Source organism: Centropristis striata, chromosome 9 (genome assembly GCF_030273125.1).
Source record: "Centropristis striata isolate RG_2023a ecotype Rhode Island chromosome 9, C.striata_1.0, whole genome shotgun sequence".
In the NCBI taxonomy this organism is placed as follows: domain Eukaryota; kingdom Metazoa; phylum Chordata; class Actinopteri; order Perciformes; family Serranidae; genus Centropristis; species Centropristis striata.
In genome coordinates, this window is record NC_081525.1 from 27,231,713 (window position 1) to 27,254,533 (window position 22,821).

At 35.9% G+C, this 22,821-nt stretch overlaps 1 protein-coding gene across 1 annotated transcript; it reads right to left on the minus strand.

Annotated features, from left to right (window-relative positions):
* Nucleotides 1-1,476: 1,476 nt before the first annotated feature.
* On the minus strand, nucleotides 1,477-22,233 carry jak3 (Janus kinase 3 (a protein tyrosine kinase, leukocyte)). The gene is made up of 23 exons (XM_059341980.1): nucleotides 22,152-22,233; nucleotides 20,784-20,990; nucleotides 19,930-20,047; nucleotides 19,622-19,739; nucleotides 18,630-18,775; nucleotides 17,700-18,003; nucleotides 16,377-16,496; nucleotides 16,135-16,292; nucleotides 15,931-16,042; nucleotides 15,117-15,297; nucleotides 13,494-13,618; nucleotides 12,695-12,826; nucleotides 11,069-11,156; nucleotides 10,010-10,134; nucleotides 9,721-9,859; nucleotides 7,216-7,367; nucleotides 5,617-5,767; nucleotides 5,387-5,514; nucleotides 4,308-4,622; nucleotides 3,396-3,568; nucleotides 3,116-3,233; nucleotides 2,864-2,977; nucleotides 1,477-2,666 (listed from the first exon to the last, which is right to left on the minus strand). Exons 2-23 carry the CDS (start codon nucleotides 20,980-20,982, stop codon nucleotides 2,547-2,549), a joined length of 3,336 nt encoding a protein of 1,111 aa, XP_059197963.1. The 5' UTR covers nucleotides 20,983-20,990; nucleotides 22,152-22,233; the 3' UTR covers nucleotides 1,477-2,546.
* Between the last annotated feature and the right edge of the window lie 588 nt (nucleotides 22,234-22,821).

A 22,821-nucleotide genomic window follows, 5' to 3' on the forward strand; every position in this document is an offset into this window, starting at 1 on the left:
TTAGTATATGAAGAGTCACTTATTATTAGATTTTTTTTTTTTACAATAATTATCAGGTTATGTAGATTTTTATTGCTTAGACTTTGTGTATCCTTCTTTCTTTAATGTATAAATCTGTACTCTTGTTTCTTTACTCAGCTGCTTCAATTTAATAATTTCTGTGGTAGTTTATCAGAGATATGAACACAGTTGAGATTTATTGGGATTTTTGTATCGAAACTCAAAAGCCAAAGAGCTAAAGTGAAAAATGCAAACTGTGATTTTTTTTTTTTTTGTTTGTTTTTTTACTTTTGCACTGAAGTTGTGACTCTTCCAAATCTTCTCAACCCTAAAACTAAGCCCTTCTTTTTTGTTAACATTTATTCAGCAATGGTCTGCTAACATGTATACCTAAAGGTCAATTGAGGAAAATGGTTCAATTCAATAAAGGTAAAGTCTGATCATGCAGTAAACACATCCAAAAATCTAAAGAAACCATACTGGTTTTTAAAAAGCCATTGTAAACAGAAAATTGAAGTTGCTTCCAAACTTTTGGCCTGTAGTGTATATCTTAGTTTTGTGATGCCTTTCGTTTCTGGCATTCCTCTAATGAGATAGATCACATCATTTTTTTTAAATTATTATTATTATTATTATTATTATTATTCATTTTTTAAGTCATTGTCATTCAGGATTTGGAGAGTATTTCTCTTGACGCTTTGTCTGTCCGGCATTTTCTCCTCTGCTTTAGAAACTATTAAGACAGAGGAATAGTTTTTTTTAATATAAATTCTGAATCTGCAGAGCCACAAGACCATTCACACATAGTACAAACATCCTCTGTAAAGTAGCATAGAAGTAAAGCACCTGAAGCTGCATGGGCTTAGTTGCACTGGTGCCTCTGTAAAAGACGACACAAGGTGCTGATGATCAACACCTATAAAAAGCCTTTTTGTTCCTCAAACTGTCGCTTACGGCCATAACAGCCTGGGTACGCCCCATCTCATCTGATCTGATCTCGGAAGCTAGGATCAGACAGAATAACTCCCCCTTTAGCATATCCAGAGGGCTAAAGTTTTATTTACAGAAATGTCATGTATGAGGCCTAGATGAGGGAAATCCATTTGGCTGTTTGATGTTGTACTTTAGGCCAGCTGTTCTCAACCTTGGGTCGGGATCCCAATTAGGGTCGCGAGATGATTTCTGGGAGTCGCCAAATCATTTTGGAAGTCAGCTCTGTCTCCACTGTGTTAAAGTGTTCATGTGTTAATGTGTTTTAGTCTTTTTGGTCACTTAATGTCTTTTTTTTGGGTCATTTTGTGTCTTTTTTGGTCATTTTGTGTCTTTTTTTTATCATTTTGTGGTCAATTTGTGTCTTTTTTGCTGGTAATGTTGTTTCTTTTTGGGGTCATTTTGTTTCTTTTTGGGGTCATTTTGTGTCTTTTTTGGTCATTTTGTGTCTTTTTTTGCTCATTTTGTGTCTTTTTTGGTCATTTTGTTTATTTTTTGGGTGATCTGAACTGTGCGTGTGAGATTCTGTTCAGTGAGCGGGGGTCGCAGACAACATGGATGTTAAATTGGGGGTCGCGACTCAAAAAGGTTGAGAACTACTGCTTTAGGCAAACACAAACTAGGTGCTGTAAGCTATTTCAATTCTCCATACAAACAGAAGGGGGTGCTGCTTCTTAACAAACTCTTTAGCATCTCTTCTTTTCCCTGCCCCTAACAGTAAGGGATCTGGTCTTTACTTTAAGTGGTAATTCTTATATTTTCTTAGACAGACAAACCAACAGAGTCCTCTTAGATACACTGTTGTGTGATCACAAATCCTTTTGTCATCAGCAATGTCATGCATCAGGAATGTCAAAGAACTGAATTCAATACTGCAAATCAAGAAATTGCTTTATTTTAAACATGGTAAAGGATGTAAATAAAAATACAAAATACAACAAAAAACTACCACACCACACTACCACAGTAGAAATGCAAAAAGGGAAATAACAGATGAAAAAATATGTTTTCCTCCATTCATTTAAAAAAAAAAAAAAGACAATGCAAAGCTTAAAAACGTTTTTCAGTTTCTGTAATAATTTGACCTTTGACCCATTTACACACACACACACACACACACAAATATATATAACGCTCACAAATGTTTAATGTGCCCAGCACAGTTTACCCTGCATTTTCAGCTATACAAATATTTGATATATTATTTTATATGATTCTGGCATGAGGAACAAGTTCTAGTTACCTAAAAAAAAATTATTATCCACACTTCCCTTTTTGCTTTTTCACAGCATAACCTTGTTTCTGTTTTGGAGTTGTTCATAATAACTGCGGCCACTAGAGGGCACCACTAACTACAAATTTAACAACGGTCATTTGAGCTGCTCTGAAAAGGAAAAGTGTGGCTGTTTCTTGCAGAAATGTGCACACTGGGAAGCTGAATGTTGACGTAGCTTGATGTTGTCCATTGCTGTGAGTGTGATACTTGTGTAAAGTGAATTTAACATGGGAAACTAAATTAAATTTGTATATACTGTTATATGCAACATTACAGTATGTCAGCATTTTGGGTTCTCTCTCTCGTCCTGCATGATGGTTTCAATTTGGTTTCCCAGCTCGGAGAAACATGGCCGCTCCTCAAAGTCGTACGCCCAGCACTGCTTCATCAAACTGTACACCTGGGGTTAAAATGAGAAACACATAAATTACAGGCAGAGCAAAGAACTGTTGATGTTTTTCGTGGACTTTTTCGTATGACAGCTGGAGTGTCTAGTTTGAATAGCAAGTTAGAATAAGTTAGAATATTGAAATGTGCCGTAAATGTATTTTGATTAAGAAGAAAGTCTTCCAAAAATTCCATACAGTGTGAAAATACCTTTGGTGGGCAGTTTGGAGGAGCAGGCAACCTCCAGTTATTCTTCAGAATATTTGCTAGTTGTGTGGAAATGAATGGACTCTGCACATTGTGTCCGATCTCCTGTATACAAAGCTAAAACAATGACATTAAGGAAACATTTAAAAAGTGGGGAAAACCACAGTGTGTTGCAGATGGATGAAAACTTCTTAATCATTTGAAAATATTGAAATATTGACTGTGATTGGATGAATCAATAAGAAACCTTCTTACTCTTTTTGGGTTGGCGTTGCAGTCGCAGAAGTTGAAGAGCTCGTGAAGAACGACTCCAAAACTCCAGACATCAGACTTGTGAGAGAATCTGGACTCCTCGATGGACTCTGGAGCGTACCTGCATTAAATGAGCAGCCAGATCAGTTATAAATATTTATATTACTATCATTGCTGAGGGTTTTTTTGCAGCTGAGATTGAATAGCTACAGAAAGTGACACATTTGTGCTTTAACACTTTGGATTAAAGAGTAATGGAGTTTTTAAACATGTGAAAAGCTACCAGAAAATGGGGCTCTCTCCAGGCTGCATGACTCGGTAGTACTCCTTGTCAAAAGGAATGACCTTTGTCAGCCCGAAATCAGCGATTTTCACCAGCATCTCGCTGGCCACCAGGATGTTTCTGGCTGCAAGGTCTCTGTGCACATAGCGCAGGCTCTGCAGGTACTCCATCCCCTGGAAAACAGAAGAAAATCAAATAAATCTGGTCTATCTGTCTTTTTTTATGCTGTGCAACCAAATTTAGGTACTATTTTACAAATGGTGAGTGGAGCCTGCAGTACTGTGTTCCCGACCAACTGTGCACTGCAAAAAAGGTGTTTCTATAAACCAGATCTTGCTGCATGGACAGATAATTTCACTTGACAAGATTTCTTAAATTAAGATTCTTAAATCTAGAAATAAGCATGTTGAACACTTAAAAAAATTAATTAATTCTTAAAATAAGATCAATTATGTAACACTTATAAATCTAAAGTTTTTTTTATCTTGCAGCTTTAATTTATCTTGTTTTAAGAGTTTTTTTTTCATTATTTTTAGTGTAAAACATGCTTATTTCTAGATTTAACAATCTTAATTTAAGAAATCTTGTCAAGTGAAATTATCTGTCCATGCAGCAAGATCATTTCCCTCAGATTTAATGTTTTGATCTGGTTGATAGAAACACCTTTTTTGCAGTGTGAGGCAATGTGAGCTGTGAATCATGCAGTTACACCCCTGTTTTAAATAATAAATAACAAATTAAAATCAAACTTTACAGAAAAATAAGTGATACCTAAAATTTCAGAAACCATCTTTTGGGAGAAAAAAATAGTTTGACCTCTACTTTGATTTTTTAGTTTGGCTCATTGAACAAATAAATCCGAACTTATTTTACTTAATTTAAACATGACATTTGCAGGACTCTGACTCTCACCTTACATATCTGAGAAGCATACAGCAGCATCCTCCTGGTGTTGATGTTGTGTCGATTACTCTCCAGGTAGCCAATCAGGCTGCCGTAGGGCAGGTACTCCATCACCAAACTCATACTGAGGCGACCCATGCTGTAGCACACTCCTCTGTATTTGACAATGTAGTTGCAGTGAAACACGCTGAGGATGTTGACCTCCTTCTTGAAGTCCTCCAGGGTGGACTGCTTGTTGGGCTGCAGCCTCTTCACAGCCACCAGCTCACCGGTGTTGTCGCCCAGCGGGTCGTAACGGCAAAGTTCAACGCTGCCAAAGTTTCCCTGGAAAATGTTTTAAACCACTCAGTTGTTGGTCTAAATAAACCTACATTTCCAGCTGCAGGACACATGATAATATTCTCACTGCAAAAAAGGTGTGTCTAAAAACAAGATAAAAACACTAAATCTGAGGGAAATGATCTTGCTGCATGGACAGATATTTTCACTTGACAAGATTTCTTAAATTAAGATTATTAAATCTAGAAATAAGCATGTTGAACGCTTAAAATAAGAAATTAACTCTTAAAACAAGATGAATTAAAGCTGCAAGCAGCGATGAACTGGCCCGAGCAGAGTGCACTGACAATTATTGGTTTCCTACCAAGATAAAAAAAAAACTTTAGATTTAGAAGTGTTAGATAATTTCTCTTGTTTTAAAAGTTAATTTCTTATTTTAACATGCTTTCTTAATTTAATTTAAGAAATCTTTTCAAGTGAAATTATCTGTCCATGCAGCAAGATAATTTCCCTCAAATTTAGTGTTTTTATATTCTATCTTTTTAGACACACCTTTTTTGCAGTGTGCAGTCAAAGACTTGGCATATCTTAATCAAGATTTATCAGACCATCTCATAGTATAAGATCATCAGTACACTGATTGGCCTAATGGGCGGCCCGGGTTCAAATCCAACTCGGAGCCCTTTCCCGAATGTCTTCCCCTCTGTCTCCCCTTCAACCTGTCTCTCACTGTCAATAAAGCCTTGAAAATGGCCTAAAATAAATAAATAAATAAATGTGCTGGTCATCTGGTTGTTCTATGGACTTACTTTCCCCAGAGGGGAGATGAAGCGTAGGTGTCTCTCCTCAAACAGTGTCTGGTCGTGCTGAGCAGGGCTGAGGGCTCTCCACACAGGGCTCTGTGTGACGGGCTCAGCAGCGTGGAGAATCACATAGTCTGCCATTAACACAAAGACTTATCAGTCTTTTTGGACATGGATGTAAACGGTCACCCCATTATGAGCTCTTGAGTATAAATAAAGGTTGAATGAATAACTACCTGAAGTGATGAGACTGTTGAGTTGACGGATGATGCTGCGACAGGAAGGTCTGAAGTCTGCCTGGTAGTCCATACACTGAGTGATCAGATCGGCCAGCTCTGTCCACTGGGAGGGAGGCAGCTGCTGGAAGCTCTTGTAAAACCCTCGCTTCTACAGGAAACACATCACAAGGAACCATCATTTACTGTCATTTATGTTTGCCCAAAAGCTTTAGATCAGGGGTGTCAAACTCAAATACACAGTCGGCCAAAATGTAAAACTTGGACAAAGTCACGGGCCAACGTTGATATTTATTGAAAACAACTAAACTAAACAAGTTCAAACGAAATGGAACAAGCAAAGCTTGATATAACTTGATATTGCAAACATGCAAAATCGAATATCAAATAAAACAAACAAACACGTCAATGGCATTCATTTCTTAAATAAAATTTAAATAAAAATCGTATGTCCCTTTATTTTATATGCGGCCTTCTTTAAATTTAAATTTAACAGTAATCTTTTTTCCACAGGCTAAAAATAAATGTGAGAATAAAATAACAATAATAAACCAAAATGACTAATAATAATATCCTTCAATGAATGTGCAACCATTGAAGCCCATGCCTTGGACTAGCAAGAAAAAGTGCATAAAGACAACTTTAATTGTTGCTCAGTTTGCTACACACTGATCTACTGTGTTCAAGCCAAAACACGAGCAGAGCATTCTGGGATTTGTAGTATTATTTGCGCTGTATAATAATTATTTGGTATTGCCTTGCGGGCCAGAGTTTGACACCTCTGCTTTAGATGGTAACTGCACATTAGCAATCTCTCCAACTTACTGTAATTTTGAATTTTTACAGCAAGTTACTGTACATTATAATTACAATAAGCTACTGTATTTCTATAATACAGTAGAGGTACTGTACATTTACAGTAACTTACTGGCAAAACTGCTGCCAGTAATTTACTGTAATCTTACAGTAAAAAGTTTTACAGTGTACGCGCACTGTGGAAAAAACAAAAACATTTTCCAATTTATTACTGTATAATTTTACAGTTTTTTCTGCATGAATTGCTAATGCCATAGAAAGCAAAATTACTTTTATTACAAATATTAACAATTAATAAAATTGAAGTTGAAATCTTTAAAATTATACATTATAGATTTCTTTTACAGCATTATTAAATTGTTTAGGGTTAAGGAATTCTTTGTAAAAAAAAATGTATACATATATATATATATATATATATATATATAAACAAAATATTGCTGATGTAAAAATAAGGCAACTTTCTGTTGTTTTTTACAGTAAAACTTTACATTTAATGTAAAACTTTTTTTTAAATCTAAACCCTAACCCTAACCCTAACGATTTACAAACTTACATGTTAAAAAATACAACTGTAGTTATTCTGCAGATATATATATATTTAAAAAAATACAGATATTTACTGTATATTGACTGTTCACTGTTATTTGATGGCAACTTTTTTATTGTTTTTGCTTTTTACAGTGTGGTTTAATACCATTTACCTTCATTTTTCTGAACTCACTGAGACTCACACGCAGCTTGTTTAATGGACACATGTTTGACTATCAGATGTGAGAATACCTGTTCCAGGTCCCAGCCTCGCAGCGGCGTGTTCCCATTGTTGAAAATTTCCCACACCGTAGCTCCAAAGCTCCACTTATCACACTCCAGAGTCGGGTCGTCTGGAGCCTCCAGCATCTCAGGGGCCACCCAGGGGATCCTGTCCAGGATCACTTCACAAACACAGACAGAAATGCATAATTAATACACAAAGAAGAGGCATCTTATTTGTGTTTATGTGGTAACATTTTGTTGTTGTGTGTGTTGTCCAGTGGTGGAAGAAGTACTCAGATCTTTTTACTTCACTAAAAGTAGTAATACCATAGTGTAGAAATAAAAAAAAGATTTTACAAAGAATGTAGCAGCTGGTTAGGGGTGGTTATCACTTTATATACTTCTGGGAAACTTGATATATAATCATTCAAATAATAATTCATATAATTTTGTATATCTGAAACCCGCCGGGGGGATTAAAACATATTTTCATTTAAAAGCTCGCCAAAGATGCACCATTTATTGTACAAAGATACTGTAAAAAGGGCATTTCATCGGAATTTTAACTTTCCCACAGTCCCTGAACGGAACGTAGGTACTGAAAGTCTCTTAGGAAAAAGAATCCAAAACAAAGCCTAAAATTGTCTTTAAATCATCTGACAAAATCACTACATCTCATTTAAAACGCTTAAATAAACCGTTTGGAATAACTACACTGTAAAAAACAAACAAAAAAAAAAACATATAATAAATAAATAATAATAATAAATAAAAATAAAAATAATATTAGCACTGTTGATTTCCCATTCAAGATTGCCATTTTATTCCATATTTTACCGTAAGAAATAAAAACTTTTTCCATCAATAGAAACGCTGTTCAGCCATATAAATGACAAGAAAATACTTTATAAATGCTGCATAAATTAAAGATTTTACCATTAAATATTACAGTATATTTCTGTTAGAGATATGGTGTTTAGTACATTTTAACAGTGATTTTTTACAAAAAATTCTGGCTTGTATAGCTTGTATATGAGAGTATATGTAATGCATTTTTTTTTTTAAACTGTAAAAAATACTGTTTTGGCTGATATATACATTTACAGTGTTTCATTGTTACTGAAACAGAATTAACCCATTTATCATTTTACGTCTTTTACTGTCATGGTTTAGCAGTTTTTCACCGTAAATGGTAAATGGACCAGCACTTATATAGCGCTTTTGTAGCCACTCAAAGCACTTACACTACACTACAGACTGCGCTCATTCACCCGTTCACACATACATTCATACTGGTGGCAGAGGCTACCCTAAATGGTGCTACCTGCCACCATTGGGAATTCATTCACACACCGATGAACGCAGCATCAGGAGCAATTTGGGGTTTAGTATCTTGCTCAAGGATACTTCGACATGTAGGCTGCCATGGTCGGGGATCGAACCACCAACCCTCCGATCGGGGGGCAATGCACTCAAGTGTAGAGTGTAGATCCTGTTAAAAACGATGATGATTGATTGTGCTGACGACGCAACAAATCGGACAGAGAAGAGGTTGCAAGTAGTCAAAATGCAGAAACTCCAGTATGTACAATATGTGGGGACTCAATTTTTCCCCCAATATTCATGATACTTGTGGGCACTTCTGCATATATAAATTCTAAATTTTCTTTTTTGATTGATGATTAATGTCATTATAATTTTGTTGTCCTGCACATCTAGCCATGATTGTGCTGATTCAATAGAGCTGCAGGACTTATATATTTTATGTACATTTTATATATTGCAGTGAAATACTAGCCTGGGTATACCCATACTGCCTTGCACGCTCGAATTTCATTTCGAACCTCCATCCAGTCTGGCAACCAGGGAGGTTTCTTAGCCCTGTTTTAGGGATCCAATCACAGAGCGGGGAGGGACGGCAAGTAGATGACGCGTACTACTCGGCAGACGGAAGCTTGTAGTTTTCTTACAGATCCAACATGGCTGCAGCAGACGCAAAACTCTCTTTAGCTGTAGATGGTGTTTTAAATAGTTTAGAGCGAAAGTTGAAAGGCGAAAGGTCTCTCGGCGGCTCCGCTATCCCCCGGCCGGGGGACAGCGGAGCCGCCGAGAGACCCACAGCAGCTTGTTTATTGCCCATAAAATCAGTGGATGTGTGTGGCTGAATGACATGAGGGGGAATAAAGCGTGAAAATAAATAATCTTGCAGAAAGTGAGAACTGGAGAAGCAAAGCAGCAAGCAACACTCTCACAGACACACACAACAAACATCCATTTCTGTTGCTCTACATACGTCATCTGGTATAACTGATACGATTGGCTAAGAGCTACATACAGATTAGTCTGGTGTTAGCCAGGCTAGTGAAATACAAGGCCAGAGCAAAAAAAAACAACAACCCTGAAATGGCTTGGGGTTCATAGGGTGAATTAAAATATCCACAGTCAAACCTGACTGTTTTACTGTGGACTGTAAATGGACCTGATGGTGTTGGACATGTTTACAGGGGAGTTTGAACACCCTCCAGGATTTACCGTCCTTGCTCAGCATGGCTGCACTGATGCCCGGGTCGCTCAGCTTGATGAAAGGAGAGCTGCCCTCTGACAGGTCGCCTTCTCTGGCCAGCAGCAGATTTTTGCCACAGATATTTCCATGAACAATGTTCTTTTCCTCCTGTAAGACATTTTATAATGAACTCAACACAGTAGACTGCATTGGTCAACTTTGAGAAAAAACGTAACCAGCCTGCTGTAGATTAGGTTTTAGTCACTATATGTTAGTAAGATCTAGTTGGAATGCTCTACATGCAAAAGTTTATCTTACCAGAAAGTTGAGGGCAGACGCAAGCTGTTTGGCTACGTCAAGTTTCCAGCTCACTGACACAGATCTCCCTCTCTTCAAATAAAGGTCGAGGGCCCCGTACTCGACGAACTCCTGCACCATGATGTCTGTGAGGCACAGCAGGGTTTGTTGTTACTTCAAACAAACACAGGGTCAGAAATGCTCCCCCGCAGACGAGGGACTGAGTCGGGATCATTTGAGGATTTCATGTGAAGAAATATTTTGCTCAATATGAAAAGGATGATTTGATGTTTCTGTTAATTCACTGATTTATTCATCCCTTTGTTTGATTAATTTAGTTGATCAGAGAAACAGAGCCTGCAAATTATTCACAGAACATTAATACATCTAGAAAACACATTAGCTTCTTGAAGATTAGACAAAAATACTCTGCATTAAACTGCAGAAAATTAAAAGAGAGGTCAGTTGGGTTTAACCCCCTGGTGTTCTGATGTCCCACCCACTGTATAAAATGAGCCGCTGTGACCTCTAGGATAATCACAGCCTCATGCAACTTTATAACCACAAACTGCAGACCTAGAGCGTTCAGAGGATGGATAGTTTTCCTAAGTATACTGAGGAGTATAGGGTTTCTCAACAATTTAGAGAGCAGAAGAGCTCACCATACCATTGCTGAAAATACAGAAATCTCCCAAATTTCTCAAGTTTTTTTTAAAACCAAATGGTACTGCATGGATTTGTAGAATGTTGTTCCAATGGTCTTGGTGTATGGATGTAATATTCTGGAAGGTTTTTTCCATTGTCAAATTTTAAAAAAGCCAAAATCGGCAACAAATGTGTGTAACAAATGGTATCAACCCAAAAACAACTTGGAATATAGAGCAATGGACTCCAGAAAGCATACCACTAATGTTACGATCACTGATACACCTTAATTCGTTTTCTATTAGAGATTTATGACTAGAATGACTTGCTATGTGGAATTTATTGTTGACATGCTATCTCCCTCTAAAAATCCACTGCCTGCAAGCCCCAATTCTCTATAAAAGGGGGCAGAATACTAAAGGATTTCCAACTTACTTTTGACTCCATGAACGCTGACACCGTACACAAATAGGAGATGTTTGTGTGAAATTTGACTCATCAAGCTGGCAGCTTCAAAGAATGACTGAGGGAAGGAAAAGACAAGGGAGGAAAACATTTATAAGTGTAAAATGATTGCATTGCAAATGATTATATTCATGAATTATACACAAAGAACAAAAAGGACCAGTGTGTAGGATTTAGTGGCATCTAGCAGTGAAGTTGCAGATTGCAACCAACTGAATACTCCTCCACTCCCCTTCCCTTTCCAAGCATGTACAAGCTATGATGGTAGAGGTGGGGCAAAAAATCGATACAGCATCGTATTGCGATATTTTGCGAAGCATTATTATATTGATTCATGGCCGGCAAGTATCGATATTTAGTGTTCCAGCGGGTCTTCACTATTTTTGCCGCTTTTGTTTTTTTCTGGAGGCCGTATCGGGCTCACTTTTAGGAATCTACTGGAGATACTGGTATCATATGAAACTAGGAGATCTAAGGAATCTAAGGAAAGTGTGTCAAGATATCATGCCTGGAAGTTGTTGAAATAAAGTTGCAAAGTTAGACTTTTCTTTATGTTTCATTCAAAAAAATTAATAGCAGTGAAACTTAAAGTTGAGGAAAGTTTGATAAAATGCTTCAATTGTTGTAATCCATACGTGTTAAATATCAGTTGAGTTTGACTGAACACTTTGTTGGTCAGTCTGTAGGTTTGACTCTCATTGTGGAGAATTAAAAAGACTGAAGTTAGATGAATAGACTGAGAATTTTCTCTTATTTGACAAAAAATGTTGATTGAATTTAATTTTGTGAACACAACAGTTAAATGGCAATATATTGTATTGCAATCTTCACCATATCCCAAAATGCTTAAAATCGCAGTAATAACGCATCGTGACTCAAGTATCAAGATAAAATTGTATCGTGGAGCCTCTGCTGATTCCAAGTCTATATGATGACCTTCACACAAAAAGGCCTTTTTTACTTTGTCCTTTCTGGGCTACTGTGGTAGCATACCAGTGCAACATTGCAAACTATTGAAGAGTTTCTGTAGTAATGAAGGGCTCATTGTAAGTTGACAAAAGCACAACAATTCTTAGTTTCAGGTGATTATGCATTAATGAAAATTATGAATAAGTTATTCCATTTTGGCTGATAGATCTCCCTAGATCAGGGATGGGCAATTTAAATGCTGGAGAGGGCCACAATTTGTCATGGACACTATATGGCCACATATAGGACCGTGCATTTAAACAGATATGATGAAACTGCAATTTTAAATATGTTTACAGTGCAGTAACTTAACATATTTCATGCTCAAATGCATGTATAAGAGTATAAATAGGAATACAAAAGGTTTGAAGCAAATAAAAAATAACCACTTACTGTGAATTCTTTTTTTTTTTCAGTGCAAACAGCAGCAGACCAACATTGATTGCAAGAAGTAATTTTGTGCATTTTTAGACTGAACTTTTAAGATTTAATGCTCAAATGCATGTAGTTGTACTGGGGGCCACTTTAAGTGAGGGTGCGGGCCGTATGCGGCCTCCAGTTGCCCATCCCTGCCCTAGATCCTACATACTAACCCATCCAAAGTATTTTAATATTAAGAGTAACCACCTCCCAGCAGGTTCTATGAAGGGCATCGAGCTCTTTCAGGAAAACAGCCGTCATGCGTTTCTCCCCATCACGAGTGTCTATTTTGTAGCCTTTGAAAATTCGAGTGAAGGATCCCTGTCCGAGACTTTCCTCCTAACAGAAAAAACACATACAGAAAGCACATCAGCATTTCCTCCATCATCAAAGACATGAAGTAACCTTCGTATAAGTTTGACTACAAAAAGCAGTATTAGTAGTGTTGGTGACTTTACAGTAGTTGTTATGATGGAAGAATTAGTTTCAACTGGAAAATAGAGTAGTAAAAAATGTTGATACCAAAACTACTTTTGGTAACACTTTACATAACCAACTAAATAATGTTTATAGATGGTTTATAAACCAATTATTAACATTAACAAAGTGCTATACATATTTAATCTTAAAAAAAATGTCAACCAATTTCTTAAAGTTATATGAATCATTTCAAAAATCATTAACATAAAAATGTTAAAATGAGTGCAACTAAAACTATTAATAAACTATTAATTATAATTTGATTGTTTGTTAATGGTAAAGTAACTATAAACTTACATTAATATACCATCGATTTGCCATTTATAAATGATGTAGTTAGTTAAACATTAATAAACTATGTATTTACAATTCTAAATGGCCTATGTACGGTTTATAAATGATGATTAAACATTAACAAACTATCTGTTTACCATTTATATATGATGGTTATTGTAAAGTGTTACCCTATTTTTTTACTCATATTAGTGGTACTATAGTTCAGTTGCAGTTATGTATACACATTCACCCATTTCAGGTCTTCATATTTGATCATGTGGAACTGGATGTGATTGAATTTGTTCCTTTGTGGAGTTGGGGACCCTTGAGCTTCTACAGAGCTGCTGTTCCGCATGATGATCAGATTTGTGAGCTCTGGAAGAACAACAGAAAACATGATCATTGTTACAGAATCTACAAAGGTTGCAAATATGAAGGCACATATCTCATGATTGTTAGAGTTAATTTGAATATACAGTACTGTGCAAAAGTCTTACGCAGGTGTGAAAAAATGCCTATAAAAATTGATGCTGGTTTGAAGGCAAAGGATGGTCACACCAAATATTGATTTGATTTCGATTTTTCTTCTGTTCACTCACTTTGCTTTTGTTAATTGATAAAAAAAAAAAACTATGAACATTTCTATTTTTGAAAGCATTATTATCTTATCTTCACACCTGCCTAAAATTTTTTGCACAGTGCTGTATATTCTTAGCCTGGCTAACGTCAGACTAATCACAAATGAGATATAGTCTGGGTACTACCTGTTCATTTCTCCATAGAGGAGGCGTGGTTTATGATCCTCCAGAGCCGTTTATTGGGCGCTAAGATTGTCTATCGTAAGCATCTGTATGTAGCTCTTAGCCAATCGTATCAGTTATACCAGATGACGTATATAGTGACAGAAATTAATGTTTACATAGCCAGACTAGCCCATCTCTATTTTGAGGCTAAAATGCTCAATTCTGCTTCTGCAACGTTGTTCTGACTCTGGCTGCTCACAGTCTACCGGCAGTGTTGGTGTGTGTGTGTGTGTGTGTGTGTGTGTGTGTGTGTGTGTGTGTCTGTGTGTGTGTCTGTGAGAGAGTGTTGCTTGCTGCTTTGCTTCTCCAGTTCTCGCTTTCTGCAAGATTATTTATTTTTACGCCTTATGAATTATGAATTTTATATTCACTAGGCTATTCAATTTCATTCTCCTAAAAAACCCAGAGTCTCCCCCATACCAGGATGGTTGGACCCAGCCTGTCATATGCCACCTGGCATCACCTGTCAATCACTTGAAAACTTAAAGATGGAGTCGTGGTTGTGTAGTGTAGCAGTTATAGTATAGTAGTAATTGTTTTTTGTTTTTTTTCAAATGTTTGAATTTTGTATTTGTTTATCAGTTCCAAAGTTTAATAAATCAGACACTGATGGCACAGCGCTCTGTTTTTAAGTCTTTTTTTTTTTTTTTTCAACCAAAAATGCTTTGCCCTGGTTAGGGGGTACTTGGCTGAAAAAATATTTCACAGGGGGTACATCACTGAAAAAAGGTTGAGAACCACTGAGCTAAGACACTAGTGTGCATCTAGAGATGCTTTGTGTTTTCTTAATGGTGGTAGATTTGGTTTTTGTCTTAATTTGTCTGTTTAAATACAGAAAATAACAATCAAGTTTGTGTTGTATTGTGATAATGGGTACAAAATGGATAAAACAAAACATGACAGCTTTGGACATTATCAGTTTTGTACATTGTATTAATCGTAGCATGTGAGTGGGGTTGTTTGGTTTGTTCATGGGAGAATAAAAGAAAACAAGGCCAATGCCTTTGATAGATTCACTAATATGTAGTAATGTTCATTTAGTAATATATCCCTATCTTGTAAAAACACACCTTTGGGTCGGGGTGGACAGCAGCGACCCAACTTCACTGGTACTTCAGCCAGTAGCAGCTTGTTGTGTTGGTAATGGCTGGTTAGCTTTTTCAAGCTGGGAAATAACTTCTGGACACCGGGGAGACTGTATTGCTCATTCTTAATAATGAGACAGTCTTTATAGTCAGGTCCAAGTTGAGTCTGCAGAGATAGAAATGTTATGTCAAATCTTCACTTTTTTTAAATTTATTTATTTATTTATTTTACAAATTTTAGAATGCAGAAGATCTCCTCACAAGTTTAGTTTTGTTCAGAAACAATCCTCAGAAAAACAATTGCATCATCTTCATAGAAAAACACTTCATTAAACAGACTTGTGATTTCCTGACACAATGCTTGTAGTCACAAACTTTGGAAATTCAAATGATGTTGTAACTGTCGAGTTTGTCACATAATGTTTCCCTTTTTCTGTAAGTCGCTTTGGATAAAAGCGTCTGCTAAATGACTAAATGTTAATGTAGACAATGAACTAGAAATGCACTTGGGGAGCTCACACCTCTGCCAAAAAGAAAGCAGATTCGTGTATCTGCCCCATGATTTGTTCTTCCAACACCCTTTAACCAAGTTCCATAAAAATGCAAGCCAGTTCTTTTTGAGTAATCCTGCTGACGAACAACCTGAAATCAATACTAATATGCATTTGGCAGAGGCCATTATTAAAGGGCATGAGAACATCCTATTTTGGTCATCAAGTCCATGATTTACATAAATGAATTAACATTAATTTACACTTAATCAGTTGGTTTCTTTTACATTTCTTCATCAGGAACCTACCTGAACACAGACAGTGAGGAAGAAGTTGTCGTAGTTTTTGGGACTCTGCCGGAGAAGGAAAGTCCCACCTTTAGATCCTGTCTTTTTCAACTTGTTGACTGCAAACTCTGATCTGATGAAACAAGATATGGAAAAATATCTAAAACAGTTGTGTGTGAATGATGGTATAGAATTCAGTTTTTGTTTTTTATCAAAACGACTCACGTGATTGGGCCGTGACAGTGGTTTTTGATCCCCTCCAGAAGACTCGGAGGAGCAATGTCTTGACAGAAGTAGTGGCTGGAGTCTGTGGTCAGTCTGAAGTAGCCGTCAACAAGAGACACAAATGAAAGTGCTTCCTTGAGACTCTTGAAGTTGGCTTCCTGTTGTGCAAATCAAGGATAAATGGATTTAATTTTTAGCATCGAATCAAAACCGTTAAAGCAGAAAAAGCATATGTCCCTTACCAAGCATATTTCATCTTTGCGAGTTATTGTCACCATCCTGCTGTCTTGAGGAACCTGCTCATGGCATACCCTCTTTATGCTGATGTCAATGATTTCTTTGAAATCACTGAATGTTTGCCACTCCAAAAAAAAGAAAAAGATAATAGAAGAGAGATTAGGAGTTAATCCTTAACTCTGTTGCATATGGACACAGAAAACAAACAAAGCCTTCTCCAGTTCAAAGAAAACGTCCAACAGATAGCTGACAGTGCAGCTGGTGCCATTAGTTAGAATATTATAATAAAGACAGCGACACGCGTCATACTCTGAAGACCACGCCCAAAACTATGGTAGCCACAATACACAACCATAGGCAAACACTGAAACACTGAAAAAAACCTGTTTCTAGTGTAAACTATTAAATATAGGCACATCATAAGATTATTTTAGCAGTTTTTGTCTACCAGAAGTTGGCTGTAAATCAGCTAATGTTAGCTGTATGTTAGCAAGCTAAGGCACTTAATGAATGAATGAATGCTTAATTTTGGTTTAAAAAAATTAAAATCATGTTTTTACAAAAGAATCCATCAGACAAATCAACCGAAAAATGAAAAGGCTGAAGCCCCAAGGCTTATTTTTGCCTCTCCTGTACCATCTTACATTAACTGAATAATTCACATCGTTACAAAGCACATGATAGCTTAAACTGAAAAATCTAATTCAATCAAATTTCATTGTAACCTTTGATAATTTTAGCCTTTAAAGTCTTCTTGAAAACTAACATAGAATTACACATCTTTTTTAGAATTATTCATCTCTTTTAATGCTGCATAGCTTTCTGAATTATCCACTTTCTACTACAACATAGCGTCAAAATGCTTTCACTTAACTTACAGAAATGTAGTTCGTGTAAAGGTGACTTTTGATATTTGATTGAGTGACAAAATGCACAGCATACGTAAGTTAATATTAAGTATACTGAGTTTACTCCATTGTAGCTGCTGATGTCTAACGTCCTCTTAAAAGTTTAGTTTTTAGGTCCCTTTGCTTCTAAAAACTTAGTTGTGGATTCTTTACCCTGTTGGGAGTGCATTTTACCACACAGCAGTTTTTAGACATTTTTCTTTTTTTTTTTTGCTAACACACAGAATTGTTAAGGAGGCCCCTTCATTCAATACAAAGTCAAGCAGTGGATTGTTTTCCCTTCCGGTGGGGGCTTAGGTGCGCTCTGTCTCTATAGACAGTACTCTCAGTATATAATAAAGCATGGCCAGACAGAGTCATGTTTAAATTAGGTCACATGCAGGTGTTGTCCAAACAATGTTAAGTTGAACATGTTCTTACCAGGGTGCCATCAGGATGACAACTTCCACTGGTCTTGATTCCAGTTTCCCCAGTGACCCGCACAAGAGAGAAAGTCGACTTTGAATGGGAGGAAGAAGGATTCACTTTGAAGGTTTCGTTTCCCAGAGAGGGTTCGATGCCGGCCAGTTCACTCAGGTACTTGAGCTTCAAGCTGTACTCGTCTACCGAGCAGTTGACGAGCTTCTTTAAGAAACGCTTGAGGGTGTTTCGGATTCGAAAACGATCCAGTCGGTTTCGTCTCTGGATGTCGTGTCGATGCGATTTAGGGAGACATGATTTGTAGCTGAAGGATGAGAAATATAATGCTGTTGTAATGACTGCAAACTATGCACATATAACAAATCGTTTCAAAAGAAATGTAAGAAAAAAAGGTAAAAAGCTGCCAAAAACTGACTGTCCTATAACAGTAAAAAACTTTAACATATTTTACAGATGTCTTTAAAAATACAGATACAGTAAATATCTGTATTTAAAACATGTATCTGTGTGTGTGTGTGTGTGTGTGTGTGTGTGTGTGTGTGTGTGGAATAACTAAATTACTTTAATATGATGGTAAGTGTTTTACTGTTTTTTACAGTTTCTTTATTTTTATTTGACATTACATTTTAAATTGAAAAAAAAACAGAAAGTTGCTGAATTTTACTTTTTTATTTTTTGTGATTATTTCTGTGATTTAACACAACATTTTGCAATTAAACAATACTGTAAAATACATATATTTATATTGTCCCATTATATTAATTTACAAATTTCAACTTACATTTTATGGTTAATATTTGTAATTAAAGTAATTTCCTTTTTTTTTCATGGAATTTGCACTCAATGTTGGAAAAAGAAAACAAGAAACCCTGTAAAATAATACAGTAAGTTTCTGGTGAAGCCTGGTTTTGCCCAAATGAAACATATTACCTGACAGTCTTGCAGAGCTCTCGTACACTCTGATGGCGCTCTTTAGCCATCCTCCACAAGTCGAGCACAGCGAGGCCGAGGCATTCCTCCTGGGCGCTCAAAGGTGGGCACACTCCTGCCTCACTGGCAATAAAGTCGCTTCGCAACTATGTACCAAAAGAAATCAGCGATGGACAGGACAGTCAATGCACTGTAAAAAAGGTCTCTAGATTTTACAGTGAAAAACTGCTAAACCATGACAGTAAAAGACCGTAAAATGATAAATGGGTTAATTCAGTTTCATTAACAATGAAACACCATAAATGTATATATATCTGCCAAAACAAAAATGAAATAAAACATTTTTTTAAATACATTACTCCACTGTAAAATACACTGGCACCGTGTTTGTAACAGAAATATACTGTAATATACAAGCCATGACTTTATTTTTGCATTTAGTTTTTGTGAAAATACTTTTTCTCACTGTTAAATGTACTAAACACCATATCTCCAACAGAAATGTACTGTAATATTTAATGGTAAAATCTTTAATTAATACGGCATTTATAAAGTGTTTTCTTGTCAATTATATGGCAGAACAGTGTTTCTTTCAATGGAAAAAACTTTTTATCTTTTATGGTAAAATATGGAATCAAATGGCAATCTTAAACGTGAAATCAACAGTGCTAATAACAGTTTACTGTAAAAAGTTGCACCGTATTTATTACAGTAAAGTTCAGGCAACCACAGCTGCTGTTTTTTTTTTCCCGTAAAAACAACAGTTGTTTTTTTACAGTGTGCATGCAACTATTTCTAGTATTAAACTGCTGGACAAAACAAGTAACACTTTAGATGCCTTTTAAAGCACAATAAACATTTTGTGATATTAAGTTTGTACAAATACTAACCACAAAAACTAATATAAGTGTTATTGTACTAATTCAAGATAATATACACCATGACATTATGTATCTCAGTGAGTTCACAGATAATATTTTGCAATGTTTTACCTGATTAAAGAGATAATCAATGACACTGCAGTCCAGCACTGGACTGAGGCTGTCTCTGGTCAGACTGTAGCGGTACAGTGTTCTTGATCCTTGTTCAAACCAGTTTCCAAAGAAAAACCTGCACACCAAAAATCAGTATATTATTCAGTATAGCATGGCATTGTTACAATCCACTAAGTTAACTTCTCAAAATATGCACTTTTTGACATGATTCGTGTGAGTACCTCTGTGAAACAATCTTAACATAGTGTAATTTACACCAGTTTGTGAAGTAAACAAAGAAATGTATTCAATTATTTGACACCCACCTGACTCTAAAGTGGACTTGTAAGTTTTCTTCAGTGTTGAACATGTGTGAGGGAGGATACCAGAATGAGAAATCAGCAGAGGCCAAACCAAAAAGACTTTGGTACACTGGTAAGATTCCTGGAGAAAGAAATTACATTTAAACATGTATTATCATAAACCAGCCAATGCAATAATGATTCCCTTGAAATGACACACAGTACAATACACAGTTTATCACAGACAGAAACTGAATCGTCAAACTTTTCTTGAACAGATCATAGATTACGAAAGTTTCCGTTAGAAAAAGTAACCCAAACAAAGCTTAAAATAGTGATATTTATGTCAAAATCACTTTATTCTACATGTTTCATTTAAAATGTTGCCAAAAATAAACCGTTTGGAATAACTAGATCCTGTTAAAAACATTAAATTCTGCTCCTCAGAGACACTATGAACCCATGATTGATTCTGCTTAGATGACGGTCACGTGACAATTATTCACTGAAAATCTGTTTACACAGAGCAGAGAGGAGAGGTCAGGAGACATTGCAAGTAGATGTTGTAAAAATGGTCGTTATAGTTTATATATAGTAAGACAGTATTTAACTCCAATAATTAAAAAAAAATAATCAGAGAAATTCTACTTGCGTTTTTTATTTTTTTTTTATGCTTTATGTCATAATAACTGTAATTTTATTATTGAGTTGTTATGATTATGCTGATGAGGACTTAGTGTGTACCATAGTAAAAGACAAAGGCAATAAAATGTAAAAATAGAGCCTGAAATGGCTTGTTGGGATTCAGAGGGTTAAATACAAAAAGAACAGTAAATATTTTAGCATAAATTACATAAGGTTTCCAAGGGAAATCTTACCACATTTTTTTGCTGCTTGAATGCAGACTTTTTCAGCTGAGACTTGTCCAGATGAAATGTGTATTGTTGTTGCGTCCTTTGTGGCCGGGAAGAAGTAGAGGTGTACTTGTAAACTGGTTCCAGTGCTAGAACTGGACCTCTGGCTGCCTCCCCGGTCTCTGATCACCAGAGGGGCCAGCTCCTCCTCACTGAGATCCATGGCTACTTCTGAGGACCAAATCAATAGAGGGCGTCATAATTTAAGCAATTGTACAGTTGAAACCAGAAGTCAAGTCAACAATTCTCTTCCTGATATAAATGCAAATACAGTTGTTGGCTTGAATCTCTTTTTTGAGGCAATATCGATGTATTGATTCATTGCTTAATATTCATAATAACAATTGAAACAACTGAAATAGCAACAAAATAGTGCTCTGTGAACTCATTAGTATTTTCTTCCTTGTCTGTCACCTTCATAATAAGCATCACCAATAACCCCCCCCCCCTTTTTTTAAATGCTGTGTGAGGTTTGTAGCTCTTCACAGAGTTCAGGAGTTTCGATCTACTGTCTTCTAATGTAAACACAGTGAACATCAGCCTGCCATTTCTTAACATTATCATTAATTTGTTCATTTATTTTGGCAAGCAAACATGTAATAGAATAGCTAAATGCCAAATCTGTCTGCTGTTTTCACATCTTCTTGTTTATGTTTCCAAAAAAGTAGAGTAGGCAACTAATAAAATGTAACAATGCACAAAATTACAAAATCCTCACCTGAAAAGAAACTAAAACTGCTGAATAAATTCAGTTTAGTTAAGAAAATACAATATTTTGAATCTGAAATGTTGTTGAATAGAATAAATTAGTATACTTTGGAATTGCAAGCACCTAGAAACTCTGCTCAACTAATATAGAACTTTGTATATTTGTTTGTGTGTTATCACATGAAAGGTGAATTTCCATGAAACTAAATTATGTTTTGAAACGTCAACTGTATATTGGTGGGGATTCCCGTTATCAGACGACACTGCGCACCATCTTCTGCTGTAGTTATTTAGGGACACAGCATGTAAAATACAAGATGCAATAACCTATAACAGTGGTTCACAATTGGTTATCAAAGACTTTGTTTCCTTTGATAACAACACAGATCGGATTACTTCTATTTGGCAAATGCTCATCAAAATAAACAAACAATATAAAAGAGCTACAGATGGAGCTAAAACACAGAAGCGGGTTGTATTGTGTGTCTTGTTGATATAAAATGAAACTTTTCTGAATCCAACACAGCTTTATACTTACAGATTTCAGAGCTACAGATCAATATGATGTGTTACTGAAGGCATTTGTTATTGTTACCTTTACACTTGTGTGTTAGAAGTCCTCACCTCGATCGATTGTTCCTGTAAACCAGGCCTTTGACTTCAGCGCTGTATGTGTGTGTGTGCGTCGTGACAGGAAGTTCAATAGGATTTCCTGATTTAGACGAGCTGATGCGACAGTATCAACTTGTTCTTGTTAACTCTGTCTGAGTTCATCCCACTGACTGAGCTGACAAAAAACAGAAATGTAAATTACTTCCCTTGTCAGAATACTTTGACACTAAACATACAAAAGTTACACACAAATGCCACACAAAAAAAGGATAAATGCCACAAAAAAGTTATTTTTTTTACAGAAATTTACAGTATTATTTAACAGAATGGTTCTTGTTTTTAGTGCAAATGCCATACAAAATAAATTACTTCTATTAGAATTATTAACTATTTTTTGCAGTATCATTCAATTGCATAATGGTCTTGAATGTTAAATTACAGTAAGTACTGTATTTTTATTTTTATTTTGTATATATATAAAATTATATATATATATATATATATATATATATATATATATATATATATATATACATATACATATATATATCAGCAAAAAGTTCCCGGACACCTGAAGTTATTCTACAGTTATATTATGTGTGTTTTTAAAGAAATTATCTGTAAAATAAATTACAGTTGTTGTTACAGTTGTTTACTGTTTTGATGGACTGTTTTTACAGTG